This window comes from Delphinapterus leucas, chromosome 5 (assembly GCF_059928025.1).
Source record: "Delphinapterus leucas isolate spDelLeu-1000000601 "Yukka" chromosome 5, BTC_Dleu_Yukka2, whole genome shotgun sequence".
NCBI classification, from domain to species: domain Eukaryota; kingdom Metazoa; phylum Chordata; class Mammalia; order Artiodactyla; family Monodontidae; genus Delphinapterus; species Delphinapterus leucas.
In genome coordinates this window covers 4,393,152-4,417,605 of record NC_143133.1, presented here as the reverse complement: position 1 = coordinate 4,417,605, position 24,454 = coordinate 4,393,152, and the positions used below count along the sequence as shown (strand labels likewise).

At 49.9% G+C, this 24,454-nt stretch overlaps 1 protein-coding gene across 14 annotated transcripts in view; it reads left to right on the top strand.

Annotated features, from left to right (window-relative positions):
* Positions 1-24,454, top strand: part of TBC1D14 (TBC1 domain family member 14) — a 105,784-nt gene that overhangs the window by 78,456 nt on the left and 2,874 nt on the right. For 8 of the 14 annotated variants that reach the window (XM_030760157.2, XM_030760155.2, XM_089911472.1 and 5 more), the window contains 6 exons: positions 250-344; positions 2,584-2,655; positions 3,337-3,465; positions 5,990-6,099; positions 17,802-18,060; positions 21,494-24,204. In XM_030760157.2, coding sequence (XP_030616017.1) covers positions 250-344; positions 2,584-2,655; positions 3,337-3,465; positions 5,990-6,099; positions 17,802-18,060; positions 21,494-21,559 — 731 coding nt within the window. In that variant the 3' untranslated portion in view covers positions 21,560-24,204. Of the gene's footprint in view, positions 1-249; positions 345-2,583; positions 2,656-3,336; positions 3,466-5,989; positions 6,100-8,597; positions 8,792-17,801; positions 18,061-21,493; positions 24,205-24,454 lie in introns of those variants that run through there. The other 6 variants (XR_004022311.2, XR_016393184.1, XM_089911469.1 and 3 more) reach the window with 6 other exon arrangements.

The window sequence follows — 24,454 nt, the reverse complement described above, 5'->3', positions numbered from 1 at the left end:
AATTAGATTATGATTTCAGACTCCAGAAAGTGTCTGATGATGAGCTAACATTAGATGGTGCTCTGAGATTTTTACTCTTAAAGCAAGAAATCCTGCAAACTGTTGATCCTGTTGGTTCAAGTTGTAATTAGGCCCGTGTGCTTCTGAGGAACTTCCTTCCCTTGTCTCATTCTTGTAAAAGTTCTAAGCCTCGCAGTTATTCCACACACTCACCTCTGAGAGGTGTGATGACTCTTGATCTTTTGACAGATGCTGGTTTTTCAGCAGCAGACAGAGAAGCCAGTCTGGAGCTAATTAAGCTGGACATTTCCAGAACATTCCCTAATCTCTGCATTTTCCAGCAAGTAGGTGGTGGCAGTGATTCGTTGCTCTAAGTATGTTTTGTCTAAAATTCACAGATGTCAAATTGCATGTATTTGTAATCAAGTTTGAAAAGTACTAGGGATTTTTGTTGGGAGGGAGGGTCCTTTGTTAATACATTTAGACTTTTAAAAATAAGGGTAACTGATCCTTTCCAACAAATATTTAATATGACTTAGGAATACCCAATCTGATTCTGTCATGCCCCTGTTTCTAGCATCATGCCTTGTACATACTAGGTAGCCAGTAAAGGACAGTGGAATAAATTACAACAGATCAGTTAGCGACCACCTAGAGTGAGCCAGGAGTTGTAGAGCTTAGACACAGCTGGGCTTTTCAAAAGTGTGGCGTGTCCCAGGTACCCTCCTGGTAGTACGTACAGCAGCCGGGAGAGGTCGGGGATGAGGCATCAGGCATGCTGTCACTGAGGAAGTGGCTCTTGGGCTGTGGTTGGACTAGGTTTGAATTGACAGTCTGACCAGAGAATGGGAAAGACATTCCAGGCAGAAGGAGGACCAGAATGGAAGCATCAAATAGCTTATGGTTCAGGGAATCCCCAGTTCCTTTTGGGAGAGGGAACCTCGCTAAAGGAATGAACAGAGAGGATACAGCTCAATTCCGTGGACCCTACTTACTAACTGTTGGCTGCTCTATTTGAGGTAGGAACCAGCTGCAGGGCAGTCCCTGCTCTGGAGGAAAGAGAGTGTAAGGGCAGAGCTTTGAGACACACTTGGAGTGTAGCCAGGAAGGGCCGTCACAGAACTGGGACAGGGTCTGAGAGGGTGCTTGCACCCTGTGGGCACCGAGGTCCAGCCTTTCCCAGACCCAGGCCCCAGAATGTTTTCCATGGAACATCTCTTGGGGATTCGGTATCACTGACTTTGAGAGTCACCGGGTGATTAACTTGGTGCTGAAAGACGTGTTCAGAAGAGGAGGAGAGCTTTAGGGATCTCTTTCCGGTGAGGCTGGGGACAATTGGCTTTCCTCTTTGCTCTGGCTTCCTTCGGGCGTGTCTCTCTCAGTCTGTGGTTCCCAAAGTTCTGGATTTCATAAATGGGCGGTATTAAAAAAAACAAAGGGGAATGGGGAAACTATGAAATGTCCAAAACAAGTTAAGGACATTTAAAATAAGGAACTGCCATCTACTGGCACCATATTTTCACCAAACAATGGCCATTTAGCACCAAAGTTAGAGGGACATAATCAGAAGGGTGGTGGGAAATCTTGTAAGTTAAGAACATTTAGCTTTAAGGAAAGTTCAGTATAGTGGTTTTGCTTTTTTCGATTTCACTTGGTGACAGTCGACACTAATCCTCAGGTGGACATTTGATGCTACCACAGGGTCCCTCCTTGTTCCCCCTTCTCTTACCCGCTTAGCCCTGGATGTCGTCTTTTTACCCTCCCATTGCTGTTTGCTTTTGTCCCTCTGTGATTCGGAAGTGCCTCTTCTTTTTATACGTCAGGATGGGATGGCTGGGCCATGGCATTCTCGTGTAGCCACACGGCGGACGTGCACAGTGAGCATGTGATGTGGGCTGAGCCCGTCAGCTCCGTGTCTTCAGACACGTTAGCATCAGTGCGAGGCACCTCTGTGCTCAGTTAGGAAAAAGAAATTCCAAAATTAAGTTTCTGGAAGAAGTTACAGGAACAAATGGAAATCTTGGAGGGATGGAAGAGCTGGAGAATGTTTAGGATAAAAAGGTAGCTATTAGGACTTAAGAATTAGAGTGTATCTCCTGCACCTGCCATGCTGAAAAATACAAAAGAAACACAGACAGTGGCCGTTAGGGCAAAGGAGGCAGAAAGGGTGGTCAGGAGGGGGGCATGCCATGGGTGGGGGGGCAGAGCGCCAGTGGGCACGCACCGGCTCTGAAGAGCCTGGGTACCTGGTCACCTGCTGAGCTTGCCGGGGGGGGGGGGGTGGGGGTGGGGTGGGGGAAATACAGTTACACAGCAGCAGCCAAGCTAAGGGAGTTGTTCTAGCGCAGTGCTCACACCTGGCCCACCAGCTGAGCGCAGCTTCGTAGGCGGAGCTACAGATGACCTGGTCAGCTGTGGGTTGGTAGGTAGCGGTTGTCCAGTCACGCGCTACGCGCCGAGCTGCTTAATAATGCTTGGCCACGAGGTCTGCTCAGAAACAGCAGGTGCGCCTGGTGGCGGCGACATCCATCACCCAAGCACTAACATGGCTGACGCATGTCTTTGGTGTGTTGGTCCCTGTAGGGTGGCCCGTACCACGACATGTTGCACAGCATTTTGGGCGCTTACACTTGTTACCGACCGGATGTGGGTTATGTAAGTGAACTTTTCCAATATTTTATAATGTTCTCCTCTAGAGAGAAAGTCACAATATTGCCCGGCACATTCGTAGGTGCGGATGTCGGGTTGAATGCCATTTTTTGTTGGGTATGGAAAGTCTCACGGTAAATGACTTGCCTCAGTTTCCTCGTAGAGAAATTGAGCTGACATGGCCGCTCTGTGGCATTGACTACATTTTAACTGGGCTTGATTTTCATTTTTTGCATGTGATTTTTTTTTCTCAGCGTTAAATCAGGAAAGCTTTTAGCAATAACAGTTTTTAAAGCTATGCTGCTGACGTTTCTGTGGCTTAGCAGACGTGTGCATGCATGGCTTTAGAAAGAGTGACGTGTTCGCTCAGACGTACAGTTCTGCGGCACCAGGAAGCTGTACATTCTGCAGGGCAGCGTGTCAAATGCAGAGGTGGGGGGGGGGGCTACGGTTTCCCACGTGTTAGGGGTGGGACTGAAGGAGCTCACACAGGCGGCTGGTTCCGAGTCAGGGCGGGTCGGGATCCATGAGGCTGCCGGTCCAGCCTCTGGTGGGTGGCGATGGATGGGCGCAGTGTGGGACCTTCCAGCGTGAGGGTGCTTGGGTTCCTCTTTCAATAAGATGGAAGAGCTGCTCTGACCGTGGCGGCTGCCGTTCGTTTAACACCCCTTTCTCTTCTCCTCTCAGGTTCAGGGCATGTCCTTTATAGCAGCCGTGTTGATCTTGAACTTAGATACTGCAGATGCCTTCATTGCTTTTTCTAATCTTTTGAATAAACCCTGTCAAATGGCGTTTTTCCGAGTGGACCACGGCCTCGTAAGTATCCCCTGTGTGTGCTGTGTCCTGGGTGCTGTGTCCTCACGCAGCAAGCATTGCCTGATCATTGTCTTCAGCGGGATAAAGAATGCATTCTCCCTCCACTAAGATACTTAGAATAAGTCGCCCTAGGTAACATGGCGGCTCATTTGGGGCGTTGTGTTGGACTTTAAAAACGTGGTCAATAACCATACGCGTGAATTTCTTAGTACCTTCTTTCAGAAAGTATTTCTGAAAATACATTCTTTAAGTGAGGGAGGAGGGAGACTCCTGCACAAACGTACACACTTTGTGTCCAAGCAGAAGCTCAGGAGCAGGCCCCACATTAGGGTCTGTCAAATAGCCCATCGCATAGTGGGGCCCTGTGGCTGCCCGCTGCCACATGGGGCTCTGCTTCACGCGGTGGGCTGGTACGCAGGAGGGGAGACGCGTTTGAGACCAGCGTCTCCATGGGCGGTGGCGTGTTCAGGAAGGAGTTGGCAGTCCTTGCCCTGGGGAGGCCCCACCTGCTCCTGGCGCGGTGAGGAAGCGAGGCTTGGGAGCGACGGGGTTCCTTCGAGGCGCATAGCTGGTCCGCGAGCAGCCGGCGTCGGAACCCCTTCTGCTTCCCGTAGCCCAGACGAGGAGTCACCAGTTCAACAGATCATCAGCTTTTTAATTAACGTTGTCTTGATTTGCTGATCATTTGTTGATAGTTCACTGATAATTAATTTATCGTCAGTACTTTAGGACCAAAGCCATCTAACAATTTAGATCAGCTAGGCGATTTTTCTCCCTGACACCTTAAGGACTCCTGAGTATTTCTTGCTTAGCCCGTACATACATTTTTTTTTTTAAAGAAGTGTTTTAAAGCTGCTGCTGAATGCTGGCTGTGAAGGGAAATGTTAAATCGGCAGAGTCCTTCTAGAAGACAGTTTGGTGTTAGATGTCAGTAGCAGTAAATGGCGTTGGTATATAATTCTGCTCGTAAGAATCGGTTCTAAGAAAGTTCAAGTGTGGGCAAGGCACTCTGCACGGAGGTGGTTATTACACGGTTGTTTTTAGTTTTTCAATAAAATTTAAAATTATTTTTCATTGTAAAAAATGAAAACATTTAAAACTGGGGATTTAAGGGAATGCAGAATGGTTCCTTAAAATCTGGAAATATATCCAGTGCAGTACTGATTGCAAAGAATTGTATTGGAGAAATATTTAAGATAAAATGCTAAGTTTCTCAAAAGCATGTATAACAGAACGTATTCCATAACAGCTACCATATTTAACGATAAAAGGAAATATACCACAATCGTAACAGTGTTTACGGATGATCTTTATTCATTTCTGTACTTCATAAGTTTTCCACAGTGAGCATTTTAACAGATACTACTTTCATAGTCAGGAAAAAACTCTTTATATATAATAAAATGACTTACATCTAAATACCTCCTCATTTTGAAGATAAGACCCCAGCTTCCTCTTTGGAAACACGTGATAAAAACTGTGCTTAAAAATTTTAGCTTGTATTATTAAGGAAAAATAATAGAATCATAATGTTGAGTGGGACCTGCATTTCCAGCAGGGTTTCTTTGCAGCAGCGCTGTGGACATTTGGGGCCGGGTAGCCGTGGTGGAGGCTGTCTTGTGCATCGAGGCTGTTTAGCAGCATCCTTGGCCTCTACCCACCAGATGCAGTAGCACCCCCCCATTCTAGATGGAGCAACCAGAAATGTCCCGAGGCACAGCCAAATGTCCTCCGGGAGGCAGATTCCCCCCAGTTGGGAACCCCTGGTTTACCGTACATGCCTTCATTAAGATGTGCAGACAGCATCCGGGAGTTGCCATCTGCCCACGTGCATCCAGCCTCTCAGATCATATCGCTCCCACCCACTTGGAGCTGTTCTTTCTGTTTCAGCACCGCACCGCTGCTCTGTGTGTTTCATTTCCCTGCAAACCCTGTAAGAAGTTGAAAAGCATGTGCTCATAAAACAGGCTGTGGCCGCTTCCTTTCCCTTCAGCGTTTTCTCCCTCAGTGCCTCAAAAGAGCTGCACTTTTGAGCCAGAGCGCTGTTGCCCTGCCTCAGTATTAGCATTATATGCCCTCTGGAAATGCTGCGGGTCAGCAGGGAGGCAGGCGTGTTTTTTGAGATCATTTTCGACAGTTAATTCGTTCCTGGTTCTTAGAAAAGACTGAGCCCATCAGGAGTCAGCCTAGCCTGCGGGACAGGCACGGGTTCAGGGCCCTGCCTTGCCACACGCTGGTGATGTGACCTCATTAGGCAAGCTACGTAACTGCTCTGGGTTTCAGTTATCTGCAAGTGGAAAAAATAATAAGATGTAGTTGGTAACGTTATATGAGGTTAGAGAGTGAGCTTATTAGAAATTGCCTGTGTAGTGCCTAGTTTCGGGTTGCCGAGGAAGGTGTGTGAGACTTTACATACGAAGATGACTGTTAGATTCTAAAGGTGTAAGTATATTGACTGTTTTTGGTAGATTGGAAACGTGTGCTGATAACGAGTTTATTAGTGTATTTCACATTATCTCCCTAGATGTTGACTTATTTTGCTGCATTTGAGGTATTCTTTGAAGAAAATTTGCCGAAATTATTTGCTCATTTCAAGAAAAACAACTTAACTCCAGACATCTACCTAATCGATTGGTAAGACTGCATTTTTATGTGTTTTCAGAGTGTTTTCTCATCTCTGTGCCCCCATTTTTCATTCCTCACTGCCAGCTTCTCTCAGGGCTCACCTGAGCCCCGCGTCCTGCCTTACAGTCTCCCCAGCCGCCCTGAGCACGGTATGCCCCGTGTCCTCAGCCCCGTGCTGCTGGTCACCTGCTCGGCTCTGTTACTCTCTTGAGCGCTGCCTGTGACTGTGACTGGTCCTCCTGAACTCCCTCCAGGGGAGAAGGGTGTCTTGGACTCTCAGCTTCCAAGGTGCCGTTTACCCATTCCTTCTGCGAGGCGTCAGTAAGCACCAGGTCTGTGCGGGCTCTCCGCTGGGATCGGAGACAGGCAGGCGGAGCTGCCTGTCCGGAGCTTCTGTCTCGGGGGAGAGGCTGTCCGTGCACAGCGAGGCTGCGCAGCATGTGGTGAAGGCCGTCTCTGGAACAAGGGGAGGACCGAGGCCTGGAGACAGGCCGAGGGGTCAGGGTACACAAGGTAACACGGGAGTGTGAGCAAGACGTGGCGTGAGCGCGCGGTGCTGCAGCAGCATCAGGGCAGCAGCAGTTGGCGTGGCGATATGGGAGCCTGAGGTGCAGGGCAGGGAATGGCAGGCGAGAGCTCGGGAGGCCGAGTCTGCTGCTTCCTGGATGCCAGGCTGAGGAGCTCGGGCAGGATTACCGGTGCCAGAGGGAGCAGTTGAAGGCCTTTGCTTGGGGTGAGGATGGAGGTGCGTTCTGTTGGAAGTGAGTTTTAGGTTAGGGGAGGTGGGGGAGCCTGGAGGCGGGACAGACGAAGGGAGGAAGAGCAGGGCCTGAGCCGAGGCCGCAGAAGTGGGTGGAGGGTGAGGGAGGGGCGCTGGCGAGGGCGGGCTGGGGCCCCAGGGCAAGTGCTGCAGGACCAGGGACCAGCCGAGATCAGAGGGGCCGGATGCGGCGACAGGGCAGCTTTAGGGAACCTGTCGGACCTCGGAGTATACTTACAGGCTTCCAGAGAGTTCCGGGGTGGAGCAGTAGACCGGCAAGTCTTCTCACACAGTGGATGTGGTGGCCTGGGGAAAGGCTGGGATGTCACCCGCAGGGGGCCAGTTGAGAAGGCTGGCGGTAGCCAGGGGCACAGAGGGAGCAGTGCCTCAGGCCCCACTGCAGGAGGAGTGTCAGCTCCGGGGTCCCACAGTCCCGCCCGACCCCCGGCCTCTCTCGTTACTTAACTGTGGCCTGAGCGAGGGCCGTGGAGCCTCTCTGAGCCTGTTTCCTCATCTGTCTACCCAGATGGTTAGCCTTTCAGGGCCTTGTAAGGTGATCACCCTACATCCCCCTGCCCCGCCCTGCAGAAGGGGCTCTGCAGAAGGAAAGATGTACTTCGACTGAAAGGCCCGTTTGGGCTCCAGGACTAATTTGCGCAGTGGATCTAAAACTGCTGGGAACGTGTAGCTGGTTTGACTTTTTTTTTTTGCTCACTTTTTTCAGGAGACAAAAGGCTTACTTCTAGAAGGTAAAGTCCGAATGTCACCTGAAACGGGGCTCAGTCCCTTAAATAAAGCTGATTTGTCTGCACCCGTGGGAATGAGCCTTTGGGACTTTTGGCGTTTCATTACTTCTGTTCTAAACCCTGAGACTGTTCTGACTACGCTGAATTCTTGCTGGGAACAAGGGTTTGGAGGTCAGAGCTTGTAGCTGAGGCCACAAGTGCTGACGTCACTACAGAATAGTATAGACATCAGGCCGTGAAGTGGCCGCTGCTGGGGTGCTGGGCTCACCTGTCTGGCTGTGCCGGGTGGGAGTGTTTGGGGCCTGCCTGAAAGGCCACCTTAATTTAACCAACAAATGATTTCTCTACGCCATGAACAGTCAACTTTTGCATAGGCTGTGCCTCTGCACCCCTGTTGGTGCGCCTGTGCTGTAATTTGACTATGAACCCTGGCCTCACAGATTCCCAGGCCTGGGGCCCGTGACCCCTCGGGGAGGGTGTTAGGAGAGAATCACGTGGGACCAGAGTCTCCAGCTTCTACCTTATCTGTTTTAGGCCCCCAAGTTAGATTCTTAGGATTCCAGGTTAAAGGGAGGTTTGGAAAACACTGTCTTGGAATAGTGTCTTTCAAACTTTTTTCACCCTGACTTGCAAAAGGAAATAAACTTTATGTTGTGACCCAGTGTGTGGCCATGTGTGCAGCAATGTAATATGTATATATACATATATGACTGAGACAGGTGTTTTGAAGCAGCACTTGGCCTTTACTATGTGCAGAGCGCTCTGGAATTTCCTATTGTTTTTGGTTCATAAAAAGAGCTGGTGCTGATCTACTCTGATGATGTCACGGTGCAAGAGATCAGTGATGGTCACGACGGGCAGTGTGAAGAGCGCTGTCCTGGGGAGTGCTTATCTGTCTTTTTTCTAGGCCGAAGATGGCTGTAATCCAGTGGGGGCAGAGGCCAAGGGGACTCGCACTGATTGACTCCACTGCTTCTCACGTGATCTCATTTAACCCTTAGGACAAGCCCTCGGAGTGAATTGTAACACCTCTGTTTTACATGTGAGGAAATTGAGGCCCGGAGAGGCAGAGTGACCTGCCCAAGGTCGCACGGCCAGCTGGATGGCACCGCTGGTGTTCATGCTCCAGAGCCTGTGCGCCTCCCCACAGAGTCCTCGCTAAGGGATTTAGTTACAAGGCAGCATAGCCCACGAGGTGGGTCCCGGAGCTCAGAGACGCATCAGCACTCTGATGAGAGAGCGCACAGTGTGCGTCAGACACGTGGGCAGTGAACGTGCAGCAGAGCACCCTGGGTGTCTGAATGAAAGGGGCTCCAAGGACTCCTCTCCCGAGACCTTGGTGATGTGATGTGGTCGGGGCCTGATGCCTCGTGAATGCTGCCCGCTGTGCTTTGATGCCTAGGCCTCTGCTGCTGTTGGCTTATTCTTGGTGAAGTGCTTGACTGCTTTCTAGAATTAGGACCAAGTAGAACATTGCCTGTATCCGCAGTCCTAGCGCAGGCCTTAGTAACTATTTGAGTTGAATGCATTCGTGATTTATTCCTTGCAGTCCACATTTATAGATGGTCTGCAGTGATTCAGGCTCTTGGTAAAAGCTCCGATCAGAAGCAGGGTGGGCAATGGGAAGGAGGCCCAGGGAAAGAGGTGTTGCTCAGGACCTGCCCTAGACGCTGGCATTTCAGAGACATTCATTGCTCTGTTTCACCTTCACAGCATCTGGAGCAGGTCTGTCTTAGCACAGAGGAGGCCACTGAGGCCCCTTACCCGGTGCCACACCCGTAGTGAGCGGTCCAGATCGGTCTCTCTCCAGAGCTTTTGCTTCTTCTGCTACATCACATCACTTTCCCAAAGCCGCGTCTACAGCCCTGACATCAGGGCCTGCCTGAGCTGCACATGCCTGGTGGAGCTGCACTGTGTGTGTGGTCTGCAGATGGCTGACTCTCCTTGTCCGTGTCGGAGGCTTGTGGAGCCCCTGTGGTTCGGCCGCTGAGTGTCCTGGGTGAGCTGTGTAGGTGCTCAGATTAGATGACAAAATCTCCTCTCCTGCCCCGCCGTCTGCCCACCAGAGGCCATCTAGGAATTGTCCTTCTTCACTCCCAGGACAGTTTCTCCACCCCCTGGATTATAACACCGTAGCTTTATAGGACATTGTCTTGACCAGTTTAAGAGTTATTCTTCCAGAATCCTCTTTTCTGTCCCCTCCACCCCAGCAGTTGACGCTTCCGTCCATCACGGTGCCGACCCACTGAGAGCATCGTTGGTTTCTTGCTGCTCCGGTAACAGACTGAGCTTTTTTTTTTTTTTTTTTTTTTTGTGGTACGTGGGCCTCTCACTGTTGTGGCCTCTCCCATTGCGGAGCACAGGCTCTGGACGCGCAGGCTCAGCGGCCATGGCTCACGGGCCTAGCCGCTCCGCGGCATGTGGGATCTTCCTGGACCGGGGCACGAACCCGCGTCCCCTGCATTGGCAGGCGGACTCTCAGCCACTGCGCCACCAGAGGAGTCCCAGACTGAGCTTTGTCAGTCCCCTCTGTGTCCCTAGTGCCTGGCCCCGTGCTGGGCTCAGAGTCCTAGAGCCAAGAATGCATCTGTTCCTGAGGGGCCCTTCCTGGGTTTAAAATCCACGGAGTCCAGCCCGAGGCTCACTCGGGTGCTAGCCTCCCCACGTGGACTGGGGGCTGCCGTCTGCCCAGTGCTACAGAGACTTCACAGCTGAGACTTAGATTCACTTGCCGATGCTGCCTTCCTGACAAGGGGTCTTATTTAGTGTGCTTGTTGCTCTTCTTTGCTCACACGGAGACGGGAGGGTCACAACAGGGTCTTGCCCACTGTGCTCGTCTTCCTACAGAGTTTTCAGTGTTCAGGCAGAGGACTGACATGTGGTCATTTAACTTACAAAAACATTTCCCACTGCTGTCAAACGGCAGAATTATTCGGAGGCGTGAGTAGGTTTTGTAATATATAATCCTGAATTAATAAAAGAGTCAAGCAGAACTTTCTCTATCCTGATTAATGTTTCTTGAATGATGTTTGGTGATACTTGGAGATCCTGTCATTACACTCAGTCTCTACCTTAAAGGCAGGTTCAAGGTGAAATTACCGCCGGAAGATTTTAGTTTCCATCACATCTTGCATACATTTCACCATTAGCTTTTATTTATTTATTTTTAAATTAATTGATTCATTTTATTTTTGTCTGCATTGGGTCTTCGTTGTTGCCATGGGCTTTCTCTAGTTGCCACGAGCGGGGGCTACTGTTTGTTGCGGTGCGCGGGCTTCTCATTGCGATGGCTTCTCTTCTTGCGGAGCACAGGCTCTAGGTGCGCAGGCTTCAGTAGTTGTGGCACACGGGCTCAGTAGTTGTGGCTCACGGGCTCTAGAGCGCAGGCTCAGTAGCTGTGGCGCATGGGCTTAGTTGCTCCGAGGCATGTGGGGTCTTCCCGGACCAGGGCTCGAACCCGTGTCCTCTGCATTGGCAGGTGGATTCTTAACCGCTGCGCCACCAGGGAAGCCCCTCACCCATTAGCTTCTAACTTCCTGGTCTGCCTGAGAGCTCCTCTAGGGTGGGGTTGTCTCGCTGAGCTCCCGGCATCCGGAGTAGCATCTGGCCCACCCGGGGGCCCCCTCAGTGCGTGTGGAGGGCTGGAGGAGGGTTCCAAGGCCGCAGGTGGGAAAGCTGCTCGCAGGAAGGGCCCGCACAGCCTGTGGTCACCAGCGCACCGCAGCCTGGCTGAGATGAAGCCTAGGTGCTAATGCAGGGGTCACATTATTTACCTGCTGCTTGGTGCTGGCACCTAAGGTGAGAACACCTTCGGGCTCAAGTTGGAGGGTGCTCTGGGGGCTCAGAGGTGGATCCGGCTGATGGCTTCCAGGATTGGGTCAGGGGTTGGGCTTGTTAATTAAGTTTGAACCGAGACACATACAGCTGCCTTCAATTTTTTAATGAATGCAGCTGTGCGTTGGGTGTTTAATGTTGTTTTATTTAATCCTCACAACATCTAAGGAGGCTAGGTAGTTATCTAGCAGCGTCTTCCCTGCTTGTCTGAGTTTCTGGAGCACCATGGTGGGCTTGGGAGTGGGGTTCAGGGCCACTTCCTAAGCCAGCTCTGGGGACGAAGGCTCATTCTTAGGAACTGGTCAGGATGGGAAAATGTGGGCACAGCTGGAAATCGGTGATGGCAGGCCATGAAGGTCCACGTCTCTGATCGTGGCTTCTCCATGAGGGAGACTGCTAGGTGACCTTTGCCCTTTTACCTCAGGCTAAGTCTGCGTTCCTACAGCCTCCCTTTATTTGTGGTTTCTTCACCTGTAAAATGGAGATGATTGTACTCAAGGAATAAACTGGATAATGCAGGTAGGAGCTTATAAAGCAGCGCCCAGCCCCGGGAAGTATGTGCTTCCTGGCGGCTCTGTTTTACCTGCAGCCAGGGCCTTTGAGAAGCAGACCAGGGTGGGTGTCCGTTCTCCCACCACTGGTTCCTGAGAAGGAGCTTTGCCTCCATGCCTGGCTTTGGAAGTGGTGGGCTCCTTCCCCATCTCCCTTCGCTGACTGTGCTCCCTGTTTGCAGGCAAGCAGTTAGATTAGGCATCGCCAGATAAGAATGTTTTCTGGAAATTGTGAAGGCTTGACAGGGAAGAAACTGTTCCTCTTACATACATTAAGGGGGAAATAGATACAGACAATTTGTGTTTGTTGTCTTTTATGAGCCTATAGCCACTTCATTGGTTTAGCAATATAAAAAGACATTTTTATGCATTAGTTGAATCGGTACCTGAAACTGTCATCTTTCATATACAGTGCAGTAATATGCAGTGGTCCAGGGGAGCAAAGCAAACGCGTCTTGGGGGAGAAATCCTCGAATTCTCTCTTCCTCCATGGGAGAACACCACCAGCAGTCCCGGGAAGGCCCGTGGGGCTTTCGCCGTCTGCCCCTGTTTCTTCCACACGCATCCTGGCTGGAGCAGGGTGAAGCCCAGAGTCCACCTTGGGGAGCAGACTTGCAGGACTGCAGGCAGGGAGGGCCCTGTGCACACAGCAGCCCTCGTGTTCCTGGGCTGTGGGCTGTGGGCTGTGGGCTGGTGCGGCTCACCTCAGCCCCACGGGAGCTGAGTGGCTCTTCACCCGCAGGAATGCAGTCTGATGAACCACTCTTCCGAGAGGAAACCAGGAGAGCATTGTTTCAGTGTCCTGTTCACAGCTGGTTCTGAGTCTAAATGTGGTTTAGAATACAATCAAACATTTGCAAGCTGCTGGGAATGAATGGTTTTCCAGTGAAAGGGGAGGTGGGAGGAGAGGGAGGGAGCCTGCGGACGCTGGAGCACATCCGAGCAGCCCTGCTTGAAGGGGAGGGGGGAGGAGAACAGCCTCCCTGCTCAGAGGCTGGCCGTCCAGAGCAAGACCGGGAGGCAGTGACCCTGGACTTTTGGTGTCGAGCGGGAGGTGGCCCGGGCTGGATCCCAGGGGCCGGCAGCTGACTGCTGGAAGGCCTCCCAGGGCCTGTGAGGCTCAGAGCACGGAAGGTAGCTGGGGTGGGAGGCCCATCCCCATTCGATGAATGTTATGAAAGGGATGTATGAGGTGCAGTGTGAACATCTAACGGGAGAGACCCAGCCTAGCCCAGGGGCCAGGAAACAGCCTTCCCAGAGAGGGTCATCTAGGCTGAGCTGTGGACGAGTAGACATTTGCCAGGGGAAAATTTTTAAATGTTTTTATTTGAAAGGCACACTTTATTTAAGATATAGTACATTCAAGGCCTTAATAATTCCATTTCAGTACGTAAAAAATAGTAAATGATACAGTGTATGGCGCAGTTCATACTTTTCTGCATGAAGTATGTGCTTGGTGATCAGTTCTCAGTCTTATTTGACTTTTCAGCAGCATTTGACATTCTTCACTCTCTGATTCTCGAATACTTCCTTTATCTGATACCATCTATACACAAACTCGCCAGCCCAGAGCCCTCTGAACTCCAGATTAATTCATTTATCCGCTTGGATGTCCGGCTTACCAACGTAACATGCCTCAAACTCACCTCCTGCCCTTCCTGTCCAAACCAGCGATCCCACATCTCCTTAAACGAGAACTCCATCCTTTGAATTGCATCTTAGACCCCTCCATTGCATTTCCCGTGAGACACATCCATCGCAGAGTCTGTCCACAGTCTCTCTGCTTCAGGCCACCTCCACTGCTGCCGTGCTGTGCTGACCTGCCTGATTGTTTCAGTGGTCGCCCAGTGAAGCCTGCGTTCCCCTGCAGGCGCTTCTCAGCGCAGGGGACGGGCCCCTCCCCTGGTCAGATGCTCCACTCATAGAATAAAACCTGCAGGCCTTGTAAACAGCCTGTAAGGTCCTGTGTGCTGGGCCCCTGGTCCCCACAGGCATCCTCGTGTTCTCCCCTTGGCTGTTTTTGGCTTCAGCCCAGTGGCCTCCTTGCTCTTCTTTGGGTGTTGCTGGGTTTACTCCTGCCTCAGAGCTCGTGAACTCACCACTTTCTCTGTCTGGGTACTTCCCTGACCCTTTCTCCTGCCTTGCCGCTTCCTCTTCAGGGCTTTATAGAAGTGTCACTTTTCAGCGATGCACTCTCCTTGACCGTCCTGTTTACACACCCACACTGGCAGTCCCTATCTCCCACCCCTGCTTCTATTTAAATCAACATCTGACATTCTGTGCATATCCTTTCCACCCCTGAGGGCAGGGAAACTTGTCTCTTCTGTTCTCTACTGTATAGCCTCAGCAAAAAGAACAGGGACTGGCCTAGAGCAGGCTTTGAAAAATATTTATGATGATGGACCGACCTGATGAGAACCAGCAGGACTCAGATCTCGGAAGTGACCTCATGGAGTAATGGGAATGCCTAGGATGGTTGGCAGGATGGAGCAGGTGGGCATCACAGGCATTAAGGGTGGCGCTCCCTTTTTTTTTTTTCGGGGTGGGCGGGGCTTGGCTGTAGTTTTTATATCTTATTTATTTATTTATTTGGCTGTGTTGGGTCTTCGTTGCTGCGTGTGGACTTTCTCTAGTTGTGGCGAGCAAGGGGTACTCTGTTGTGGTGCGTGGGCTTCTCATTGTAGTAGCTTCTCTTGTTGCGGAGCACGGGCTCTAGGCACACGGTCTTCAGTAGTTGTGGCTCACGGGCTCTAGAGTGCAGGCTCAGTAGTTTGTGGCACACGGGCTTAGTTGCTCTGCGGCATGTGGGATCTTCCTGGACCAGGGCTCGAACCCGTGTCCCCTGCATTGGCAGGCAGATTCTTAACCACTGTGCCGCCGTGGAAGTCCGGTTTTTATATCTTAAGTTCATCCTAAGTTCAGGGTGAGTTTTTTGAACTTTGAACCGTTGACTTACTACAAATGCTACCTGCAAATAATCCGTATTTGCCAACTCAGTAAAGCAAATGGTTGATAACAGCTTGATTGGTAAATTCTTGTGAATTTTTTAAAAAATGTAAATTGAAGAGGATTAAATTAATCATACTTCTGAGTTCATGGTAAACTAGTTTCACTATTTCATGCAAGGGTATTCTTGTTTGTCTGTCGTTATTCCTTTTTATCCCATCCCCACTCCATAGACAGTACTTCGAATGTGTTTAATATATATCATTTTTGGTATACATTTTTAAAAAATGTAATAATAAATAACACTTGTATAGAACTTTTACTGTGTCCCAGATGAATGTGGCATTCTCCATCATTTGGATGTTGGCTTAATTTTGTCAAGTTCAAAATATATCTGAAGTAGTTTATGAAGACGCACACACAAATCTGAACTCAAGAATATTATATTTGAGAAATTTCTTTGTTGTTTTTCTCCCTCTTTGCCTATAGCTACTCAATTTTCCCATCTTTTTTTGCTCAAGACTCTGCTTTTAAGATGTAAAGGTTTGATTTCCACTGATGAATTGGCATGGATTAGGTCAGTTCTTTTTCATTTTTTAAAAATAAAATGTCTTCTAGATAGAATCGAGAATGTTCAGACTGAGAGGCGAAACAAAGATCTCTTGGCTGTCCCTTGAACTGTGTTTTCTAGACTGAGTAATGAGATGGTTTTCTGTCTTTTGAGACTGTAAAACCCTCAGGCTGAAGGTTGGTTGTACCTCTTAAAGGTAGGTTGTCCTCCCCAGCATGTTGCCTGAGGTCACGTGGCCCACTGTGGACATTCAGGGCATGGGTTCAGGGTCTGGTTCTGTCACTGGTGGCGGGAGCTGGAGTGATTTTTCTCTGACATCTGTCTCCCTCTTCCATCATCTGAGTTGAAATCTAGATTATTATGCCTTTCTTGAACCTTGTAAAGCACTGACGGGGGTAGCCCTGAAGGTTACTGGGTCTCAGCCAGCACGCTGTGTGAACGCTCCTCCGCAGAGCATCCTTCCCCGGGGGAGAGAGGCAGAGTAGATAGCTCACGGCAGACAGGGAGCCCGTGCCTGTGAAACCTGTGAGCAGGTCTGCCAGCATGGGGTGACATTTCCTTTTTTTTTTTTTTAAGGTTTATTATTTATTTACTTTATTCATTACTTTTGGCCCTGTCGGGTCTTAGTTGCGGCTCGCGGGCTCTTGTTGAGGCGTGCAGGCTCAGTGGTTGCCGCACGCGGGCTTAGTTGACCCGCAGCATGCGAGATCTTAGTTCCCTGACCAGGGATCGAGCCCGCGTTCTCTACATTATAAGGAGGATTCTTTACCGCTGGACCACCAGCGAGGTCCCGGTGTAATGTTTCTGGTAGGATCTGTTGTAGGAGAGTGAGAGTCCTGCTGTTAAAGGCCTGGGGAAATACTGAAACCTGTGGACAAGTGATTTTCCAGGAGGGCTAGAGAACGTCCCCACTTGTGATGAGGACTAATACTGGGAAGAAGGCAGTGAGAACCACTAACACCTGTGCCGTCCTGAAGCGGCTGGGAGTTCGTGGACACACTTCCTCAGCAGAGATCGCCAGGTGCTGCGCCAGGTGTTGCGGGTGGAGATGCAGCGGGTGGGGTCCCTGCTCTTGGGCAGTGTCCGTGGGGAGGACAGGAGCAAACAGCTCGCGGTCAAAGCACGGGGGCAGAGCGGGGCCCGGAGCGGGTGGGGGTCAGGAAGCACCCGGAGATGGCACCCGGGCTGCGTCTCACAGCTGCGGGAGGAGGGCGGATTCACAGAGAATCAGCTTGGCCTGCATCTCACCCTGGACTCGCCTTGCTTTGTGACATAGGACCAAGTCCAGGGTAGAGATGATTAGACCTATTTGCTCACCTAAGACTGTATTTGTTTGGTAGTTTGATTTGTGATCATCCCAGTTTTCTAAGGGAGTACATATCTGTGTTTCACTTACTTTTTTCACCTGATGGTTTGCATTGCTAAATATAAGATCAGTTTCTTGTAATCCACTGTCAAATTTATTTGGAAGAATTTACTCTGTTCCTTTGCTGACCCCTACTGGGAGAAAAGTGTATGGTACTCTTCAGAAGTAATGGGTACTTGTGTATGCTGAATTGTGTGTGTGTGAGTGTGTGTGTGTGTGTGTATTTTTTGTGGCCACACTGCGTGGCACGTAGGATCTTTGTTCCCTGACCAGGGGTCGATCCTGTGCCCCCTGCAGTGGAGGCGTGGAGTCTTAACCACTGGACGGCCAGGGAAGTCCCTGAATTATACATTTCCGTGTACTGTTTTTACTCCCCACCAGACTCTAAGCTCTGTCTGCCTTATTAACCTTATATCTAGCACTTACCTCAGAGTAATAAGCACATAGTAGGTGCACGGTAAATATGTGTGGTACGTAGAAGTAATTGATGTCTAATTCAGAAACTGTACGCTGTTTGAGATTCTCTGTGAAAGCTGATAAAGCTGTTTTTTGTTTTTCATTTATTTATTTGGTTGCGCCAGGTCTTAGTTGTGGCAGGAGGGCCCCTTCGTTGTGGCTCAGGGGCTCCTTAGTTGCGGCATGCATGTGGGATCTAGTTCCCTGACCAGGGGTTGAACCCAGGCCCCCTGTATTGGGAGCACGGAGTCTTAACCCCTGCGCCACCAGGGAAGCTCCCTGATAATGCTGTTCTATAAAATGTTTAAATTGACCATCAGAGTTAATGCAGGCTTAGGGCTTCTCCACCTCCCCTCCCCCCCACCCCGCAGTGTAAGTATGAAAGTGACTAACTCAGGGAGCATTTTAATGGATTCAGTCTGAATTCAGAGCTCTTTCTTTGTGCCATCCAGAATGTAAACAACTCAAACTTTTTTTCCAGGATCTTTACTTTATATAGCAAATCTTTGCCCCTGGATCTGGCCTGTCGTGTGTGGGATGTGTTCTGTCGTGACGGGGAGCAGTTTCTGTTCCGCACGGCCCTGGGCCTCCTGAAGCTGTTCGAGGACATCCTGACCCACATGGACTTCATTCACATAGCTCAGTTCCTAACGCGGCTGCCCGAGGACTTGCCTGCAGAGGAGCTTTTTGCTTCCATAGCTACAGTTCAGATGCAAAGTCGAAACAAGAAGTGGGCTCAGGTAAGCGGGTCTTTTGTTCTCTACTCCGTAGAGCGATGGCTCAGTGGTCTGATTCAGGAAGTGAGTTATGCCGAGTGCCCTTTGAGGAAACAGCCCTCTCTGGAGTAGTTCTTGGACTGGAAGTGAGGTGACCTGGGCTTGAGGCTCGGCTCTGCCACAGGGGGGTCTTGGGCAGGCGCTTCCTCTCTGGGTCTCTGCCAGAAGAAGGGGCTGGAGAATAAAAGCCTTCCCACCCGTTCTGCAGTGGCACTGGGAGGTCAGAACTTCTGGTTTGCCGTCCCAGCACTCTGCGTGTCAGATAGTGTTTTGTAAAACAGGCCTTCCCCCCTTTTTTTAAATGTCAGAGACAGTAAACAAAGGGAACTAACTTGTCCCCATCTCACGGATAGACAAGGGAGGCCCAAAGAGGTGAACTGTGTGTTCCCAGCAGTTGCGGAGGCGGAGAAGCGGGGGGAGGGGAGGGCGGGAGGAGGGCTTCCCTGGGTGTGGGGATGTGTTGCTCCGGCTCGCCGATAGCGCGGGAGCGCGTCCACCCTGGGCCTGCTTCTTCTAGGTTCCTCTCTTCCCCTCTGGACACCCCTCTTAGGTTTTGTCCCCTGTGGGATTGGCTGTTGTTGTCTGGTTCTAGTCTTGATCATTCCGAAAGGGAAAAAATAAAACCTTGCTTCCTGACTCAGCGTATGCTCAGTCTGCCTGAGCATCAGGTCCTAGGGGAGGCTTGCACTTGCTCAAGTATGCCATACAACGCTTGTTCCTGATGAATCTTTTTTATTAGTAGAAGATTTTAAGTACATTCAAAAATAGAATAAAATAGAATAACGAACCCCCATGTGCCTGTCAAATCTCCAGTTTCAGATTTCTGTTTTCAGATGTCAGCAGTAGCTTTATAGTTTGCTTAAGTCAAGATCCAGATAAGGTCTACACATTGCAGTTGGTTGAAAGGTCTTTTAAGTCTTTTTTTTTTTTTAGTGTATAGGCTACCCACCTTTCCACTTCTCCCTTCCCCCTTTATTTATTGAGGAAACGAGGTCATTTGTCTAATAGCAGTTCCCACCATCTGGATTTTGCTGGTTCTATCCCTGTGCTGTTTTTAAAATTTATTCATTCATTCATGCCTGCCACACAGCACGCGGGATCTTAGTTCCCCGATCAGGGATTGAACCTGCGCCCCCCGCGGTGAAAGCGCAGAGTCTTAACTGCTGGACCACCAGGGAAGTCCCCTGTGGTGGTGTTTAACGTGGTCCTTCTACTCTGTATGTCCTGTAAATTGACAGATCTGAAGGCTCAGTCAGTTTTTATGTTTGGCCAGATTACTTCATAGGTGATTAGACTCTCTCCCTTTGATCTTAGTTAGCAGCCTCTTTATTTTTATAACAGCTTTATTAATTTACATACCATAAAATTCACCTTTTTAAAAGTGTACAGTTCAGTTCCTGTTTACTTATTAACCAGAGAGAGGTTCCCCTCTCACCTGGGCCCTTTGGTCTGCCTCGCGGCTAGTCCTTCCTCATCTCCGTGTCCTGTTACATGATGCTGTCTGGCTGGTGGTCTTCCTTCCTATCTGGGTCTTTTGGGAAGGAGCACAGCTGCTATAGTGGGCCCTTGGGTGGTACTGTGAAATGCTCCCCTGCTTTTACAGGGCGGGGTGGCCACTATTTTGTGCTTCGTGTGACATGAGTTGCATTTCTGAAATAAATATGTTCAGTTTATAAAAAGGAATGAAGTACTGACTCGTGCTACAACATGGATGCACCTTCAAAACATTATGTTAAGTGAAAAAGCCAGACACTGAAGACCACATGCTATGTGGTTCGACTCACATGCAATTTCAGAAAGGGAAATCTGTAGAGACAGGAAGTAGATTAGTGGTTGCCAAGGGAATGGGCGAGGTGGGGGGCAGGGCTGTGATAGCTGGAGGATGGGGTGATGAAAATGTTCTAAAATTGACTGTGGCGCGGGTTGCACATATCTACGAATATACGCAAAGCCACTGAATTGTGCACTTTAAATGGATGAATTGTGTGGTATGTGAACTGTATCTCAGCAAAGCCATTAAAACAACTCAGCTTATGTGTGAGCGGGACTGGCTATATAATTAACAGGGATCTGGCGAGAGGGAAGAGCCTTTCTCTGATTAACGCAGAATGAAAATATGGGGCTACATCTTGAAATCCTTAATTAGTATTAGTATTTTTCCGTAAGATTACGGAAAAACCCGAAGGAACTTTTTGGCCCTCCCAGTATTTCACTGGTCCTTCCCTCTATCCCCACCCTCGCCCGCATACCCACAGAGACACGCGCAGAGAGAAGGACTGAATCCAGATCTGTCATTTTGCTCCTTGCATTTTAGGTGAAAATTATTGGTTAAAACCAGGTCAAAGGTTATTAAATAGTAGGACATTGTCTAACGGTGGGACAGTAATAGGAGTTAGCCTGATGGTAGGCACCAGCGAGGTTATTTAGTTCCAGGTCCCATGGGAACTGTGCTTTATGCACGTTTCTCTTAAACACTGTGCTTAAGGTTAAGATCCTGGTGAGCTTCACAAAACAGTTAAATGTTTATGTTTAGCTGAAAGTGTCATTTACTTAGAGGTAGAGAGAGGGACTTTTCTCTACCTTTAGCCCTTCTGCGCAATTTATTTGAAACCCACAGAAAATGTTTCTGCTTTACCCCTTGTACTTTGTAATTCAATTAAAGTGGCATAGTGCCTGGCCCAAGTAGTTTAGCACAGGTGCTACAGAGAGTCCCTTGGTTTCGAAATCAGACAGATCTGGGTTTGAGTCCATATGAGCTGTTTGGCTTTTAGCAGGTCGCTTGTATGAGTGTCTGTTGTTCAGGTGACTTACAGTGTTGTGTGGATTAAACAGCTGCTGTGCTGGAGGTGCCTGGTGAGGCTAGAGTGGGCGTGCGATAAGTGGGGCCTGTTGTTACGTCACGGCTGTTATAAAGCAATCAGAGTGGAATGTCATGTTTTTAAAAACAAAGGTGTTAACTGAGAGCTGAGCACCCAGTTGAATGAGTTCAGTTGCCTTGGGAACTCCCAGGAAGGCGTGCGAGGAGCTGATGTCTCTTAGGCCTTAGAAGGATGCATCATTTGCTGGTGGAGAGCGAGGGGCAGGGCAGTGGGGGCAGCTGCGTGTGAAGGCCCCAGAGGATGTTGGCATTCTAGAGTGGGGCGTGCGGGGGCTGGAGCCAGACTGTGGAAGGAACAGAGCCCTGTAGCCCTGCCTTGCCATTGGTACCTGCTGGCTGGTGGGAAGTGGTCGTAGACGTTAGCCCGGCGACGGCGTGCTCGGATTTCCATGCTGAAGGGTGGGTCTGGATGCAGGCGTGGCAGACGGACCACAGAGGTGGCAGGTGACAGGAGGCTGTCAGGACCTGTGTTCAGTGTGTGTTGCAGATCACCCACCGATGTGTTCCTGTGATTCCCAGGTTCTGACCGCCTTGCAGAAGGACAGCCGGGAAATGGAGAAAGGAAGCCCATCTCTCAGACACTGAGGCGGCAGGTGGACTTGCGCTCGGCACTGAAGCAGTTCTCCGAGTGGCACCTGTGTTGTTACAGGCGGACACACTGGCAGCTCCGAAGAACAGGGGCTGTTTTCACGTTTGATTCCTAATGCTGGAGTTGGCCTTAAACAAAAACAAAACAAACAAAAAAAGTTTTAAAAGAATTAAACCAAGGCTAAGCCTTAAGAAGCTCGGTGGAATGATGGCCATGGCCAACCACTGCATATTCTGCATGGTTTAAAAATAGGGCAGTGGCTAATCCCCTCCCCTCATTTCAGCAAAAGTTAATTAAATTGTAATGCTTTTATGTCAACTACTGGAAAGTACATTACAATTTTTCATAGCCAGGGTGCATGAGAAATGTTATTTGGGAGACCTCAGAGATGTTATTGGCTCATATTTTCGTCAGAAAGGGATTACTGATTTAGTTACCGAGATAATCTTTCGAGGGCCGCAGGTCATGTTTCTAAAGCCCAGCTACCAAAGATAACATTACAGGAAAATGGGTTCTCACAGGACAGCCGCTGACGAGTGCGCATGGGCTCCCCGGGACACGATCTGACCTTCAGGTTGACCTTCTACCACGTTGCCTTGACAGAATTCCAGCAGGAGGGCTGACAGTGCATGCTTAGGTTGCAGTGGGAGCCCTGCTGTCCCAGAGGCTGCGCCCACGTTTGTCCAGCGGTGGCGACGAGTCCAAGCAGGAGGAGGTGCGCACGGAGACGCTGCGACAGTTGAGAAGGGCTTCACGCTAGTGGGAAACGGACGGCGGTGGGCCCTCTGAGCCGGAGGGGAGGCAAGAGGGTGTTCAGACCCACCCCCTCGTGCACCCTCCTGGCTCCTGTGGAGGCCGGCGCAGCACGGCGGGGTCGGGGGCTGCTCCCTTGCTCTGCCAGCGCACTCCCCTTGTCCCCTAAACGGCAGGCGCAGTCCTGCGTGCGGTGATCCCGCCTCACGCATTTGACTTACAGACGGACGGTTGTAAGGACTGAGGATCCAGCAGCCCGCACGTCTTGTCAGGATTCTCAGTATCCGTGCTGGCAGCCTTTCCCCCGCATAGCTGGTTTTCCCCAAGTTCGTTAGCAACTTTTTTGTTCTAGCTTTTCCTTGACTAATTTGGAGAACTTTGTATTGAGAACTTTGGTTATCCAAATTCAAAGACATGAAGAGTTTTGGCACAGAAGGGTCCAAAGGACAGGCCAGTCTCCATGGAAACTGGTTCCATGCTAACGCGTTGGCATGTTGGTCTCTGGCGTGCTCAGTAGGCCAGGTTCAAGGGCACCTGCTGCCCCGCAGCCCTTCTCAGCCATCTGTCCCAGCCCCAGGGAGTGCCCCCAGCTGACCTGGTTCCTGATGTCGGGAGCGCCCTCGGCTCTGAGAGCATAGCGTGCGGCAGGGAGACACGGGTTGGGGTAGAGCCTAACTACAGCATTATTTTTATAGGTTTTCTATATCTGCCATATCCGCCGATGACACTTCAGGTACAAAGCAAGGTGCCGAGCCAGTGGCCATCCTCATGCCCTCCGTCCCAGCTCTGTTCCGTGTGTCATTTTTTCCCTTGTGTTCCTGGCTGAACTCTCCAGGGAGGTTGCAGAGCATCTTGCGTACACTGTCTGCCTCAGCCTTTAAACGCTGACTTGCCTGACCTCTTGGAGGAGGTGTTCTGTCTCCACCCAGCTCTCGGCAGCCTTCCAGACACAGCCGTTCCCTGACTTCATGCGGCTGAGTATAACCCAGGCTGAGCCCGGCCTGGGAAATGGGCCGCGAGCCCTGTCACGCCGTTCCTCACGGATGTACTTGGTTTTGTTCCATGACATGGGCTTTCTGTTCTTGAAAGATGTATATATTTTCTTACTGTACATAAAGATGTTCCTTAAGTGGTGACAGAAAGCGATGCAGCAGGGGGCGTGGGCAAGTTATTGAGAATGCGTTTGGGCAACTTCATGTGTAGTCAGACCCCAGCCCTCAACATTATTGTCAGACAGTTTGACATAAATCTCTTCGGATAGCACCATATATGCATTACATTTTTAAACAGGATTCCAGGCCAATCTGGAATACTTCCACATCTTTAGTTCAAAGGAGGTTTTCCTGACCTGTCCAGGGACCACACAAGCTCTTGCTGGTTTGATGCGTCCACTTCAGAGGCCGGGAAGTTCTAAGTCCAAGTCTAGGGTCACTTCACACCTTTCCGCAGAGGGCTGCCGGACAGCACAGGGCTGTGCTTCTCTGCTTGACCTTCTTGTTTAGGAAAACTGTAAGCAGAAATTGAAGTGCAGCCCCTGGAAGCCTGCCCTCTCCACTTCCCGTGCCATTGATTTTTCAGGATGTGAGACTTCAGGTTTGGGACCTCTGTGCAGCTGGCACTTCAGAGTCGGATGCTGTGTCCCCACCAGTCATTGAAATCCCATCTGGAGAAACGTTCACTTTAAAGGGTACTTTTTAACTGCTCAGTTTTTGACTATTTTAAATAGTTTGCTGATAGAAAACCCCTGATAACACTTGCTCTACATATCATGTTTTAATTGCTTGTACAGTTAACTTTAATTTTATTTAGTAAAGTGTATCAAACTAGGACTTTTTCAATTGTAAATATGTGGTTTTATTAAATAAAAGTCATGTAAAATTGTTACTTACGTTCACGGCAGTTTGGTTTAAAGTTGGAGTTCTCACCCTGAAGTATGGTAAAATCTTGAGTATCATGCTGTTTGAATATTTTAAAATCCACTTACTAGTCTCAGTTAAATAAGGAAGATGGTACAGTTATGGTAATTTTGTCAAGGGCTGGAAAGTTAGTGCTGCACCCCTTCTAGGCAGAGGGGAGCCCCAGCCTTGCTGCCCCTCGAACCTGAGCGCCCGTGGCTTTAGCCCCTCGTCTCCACGTGT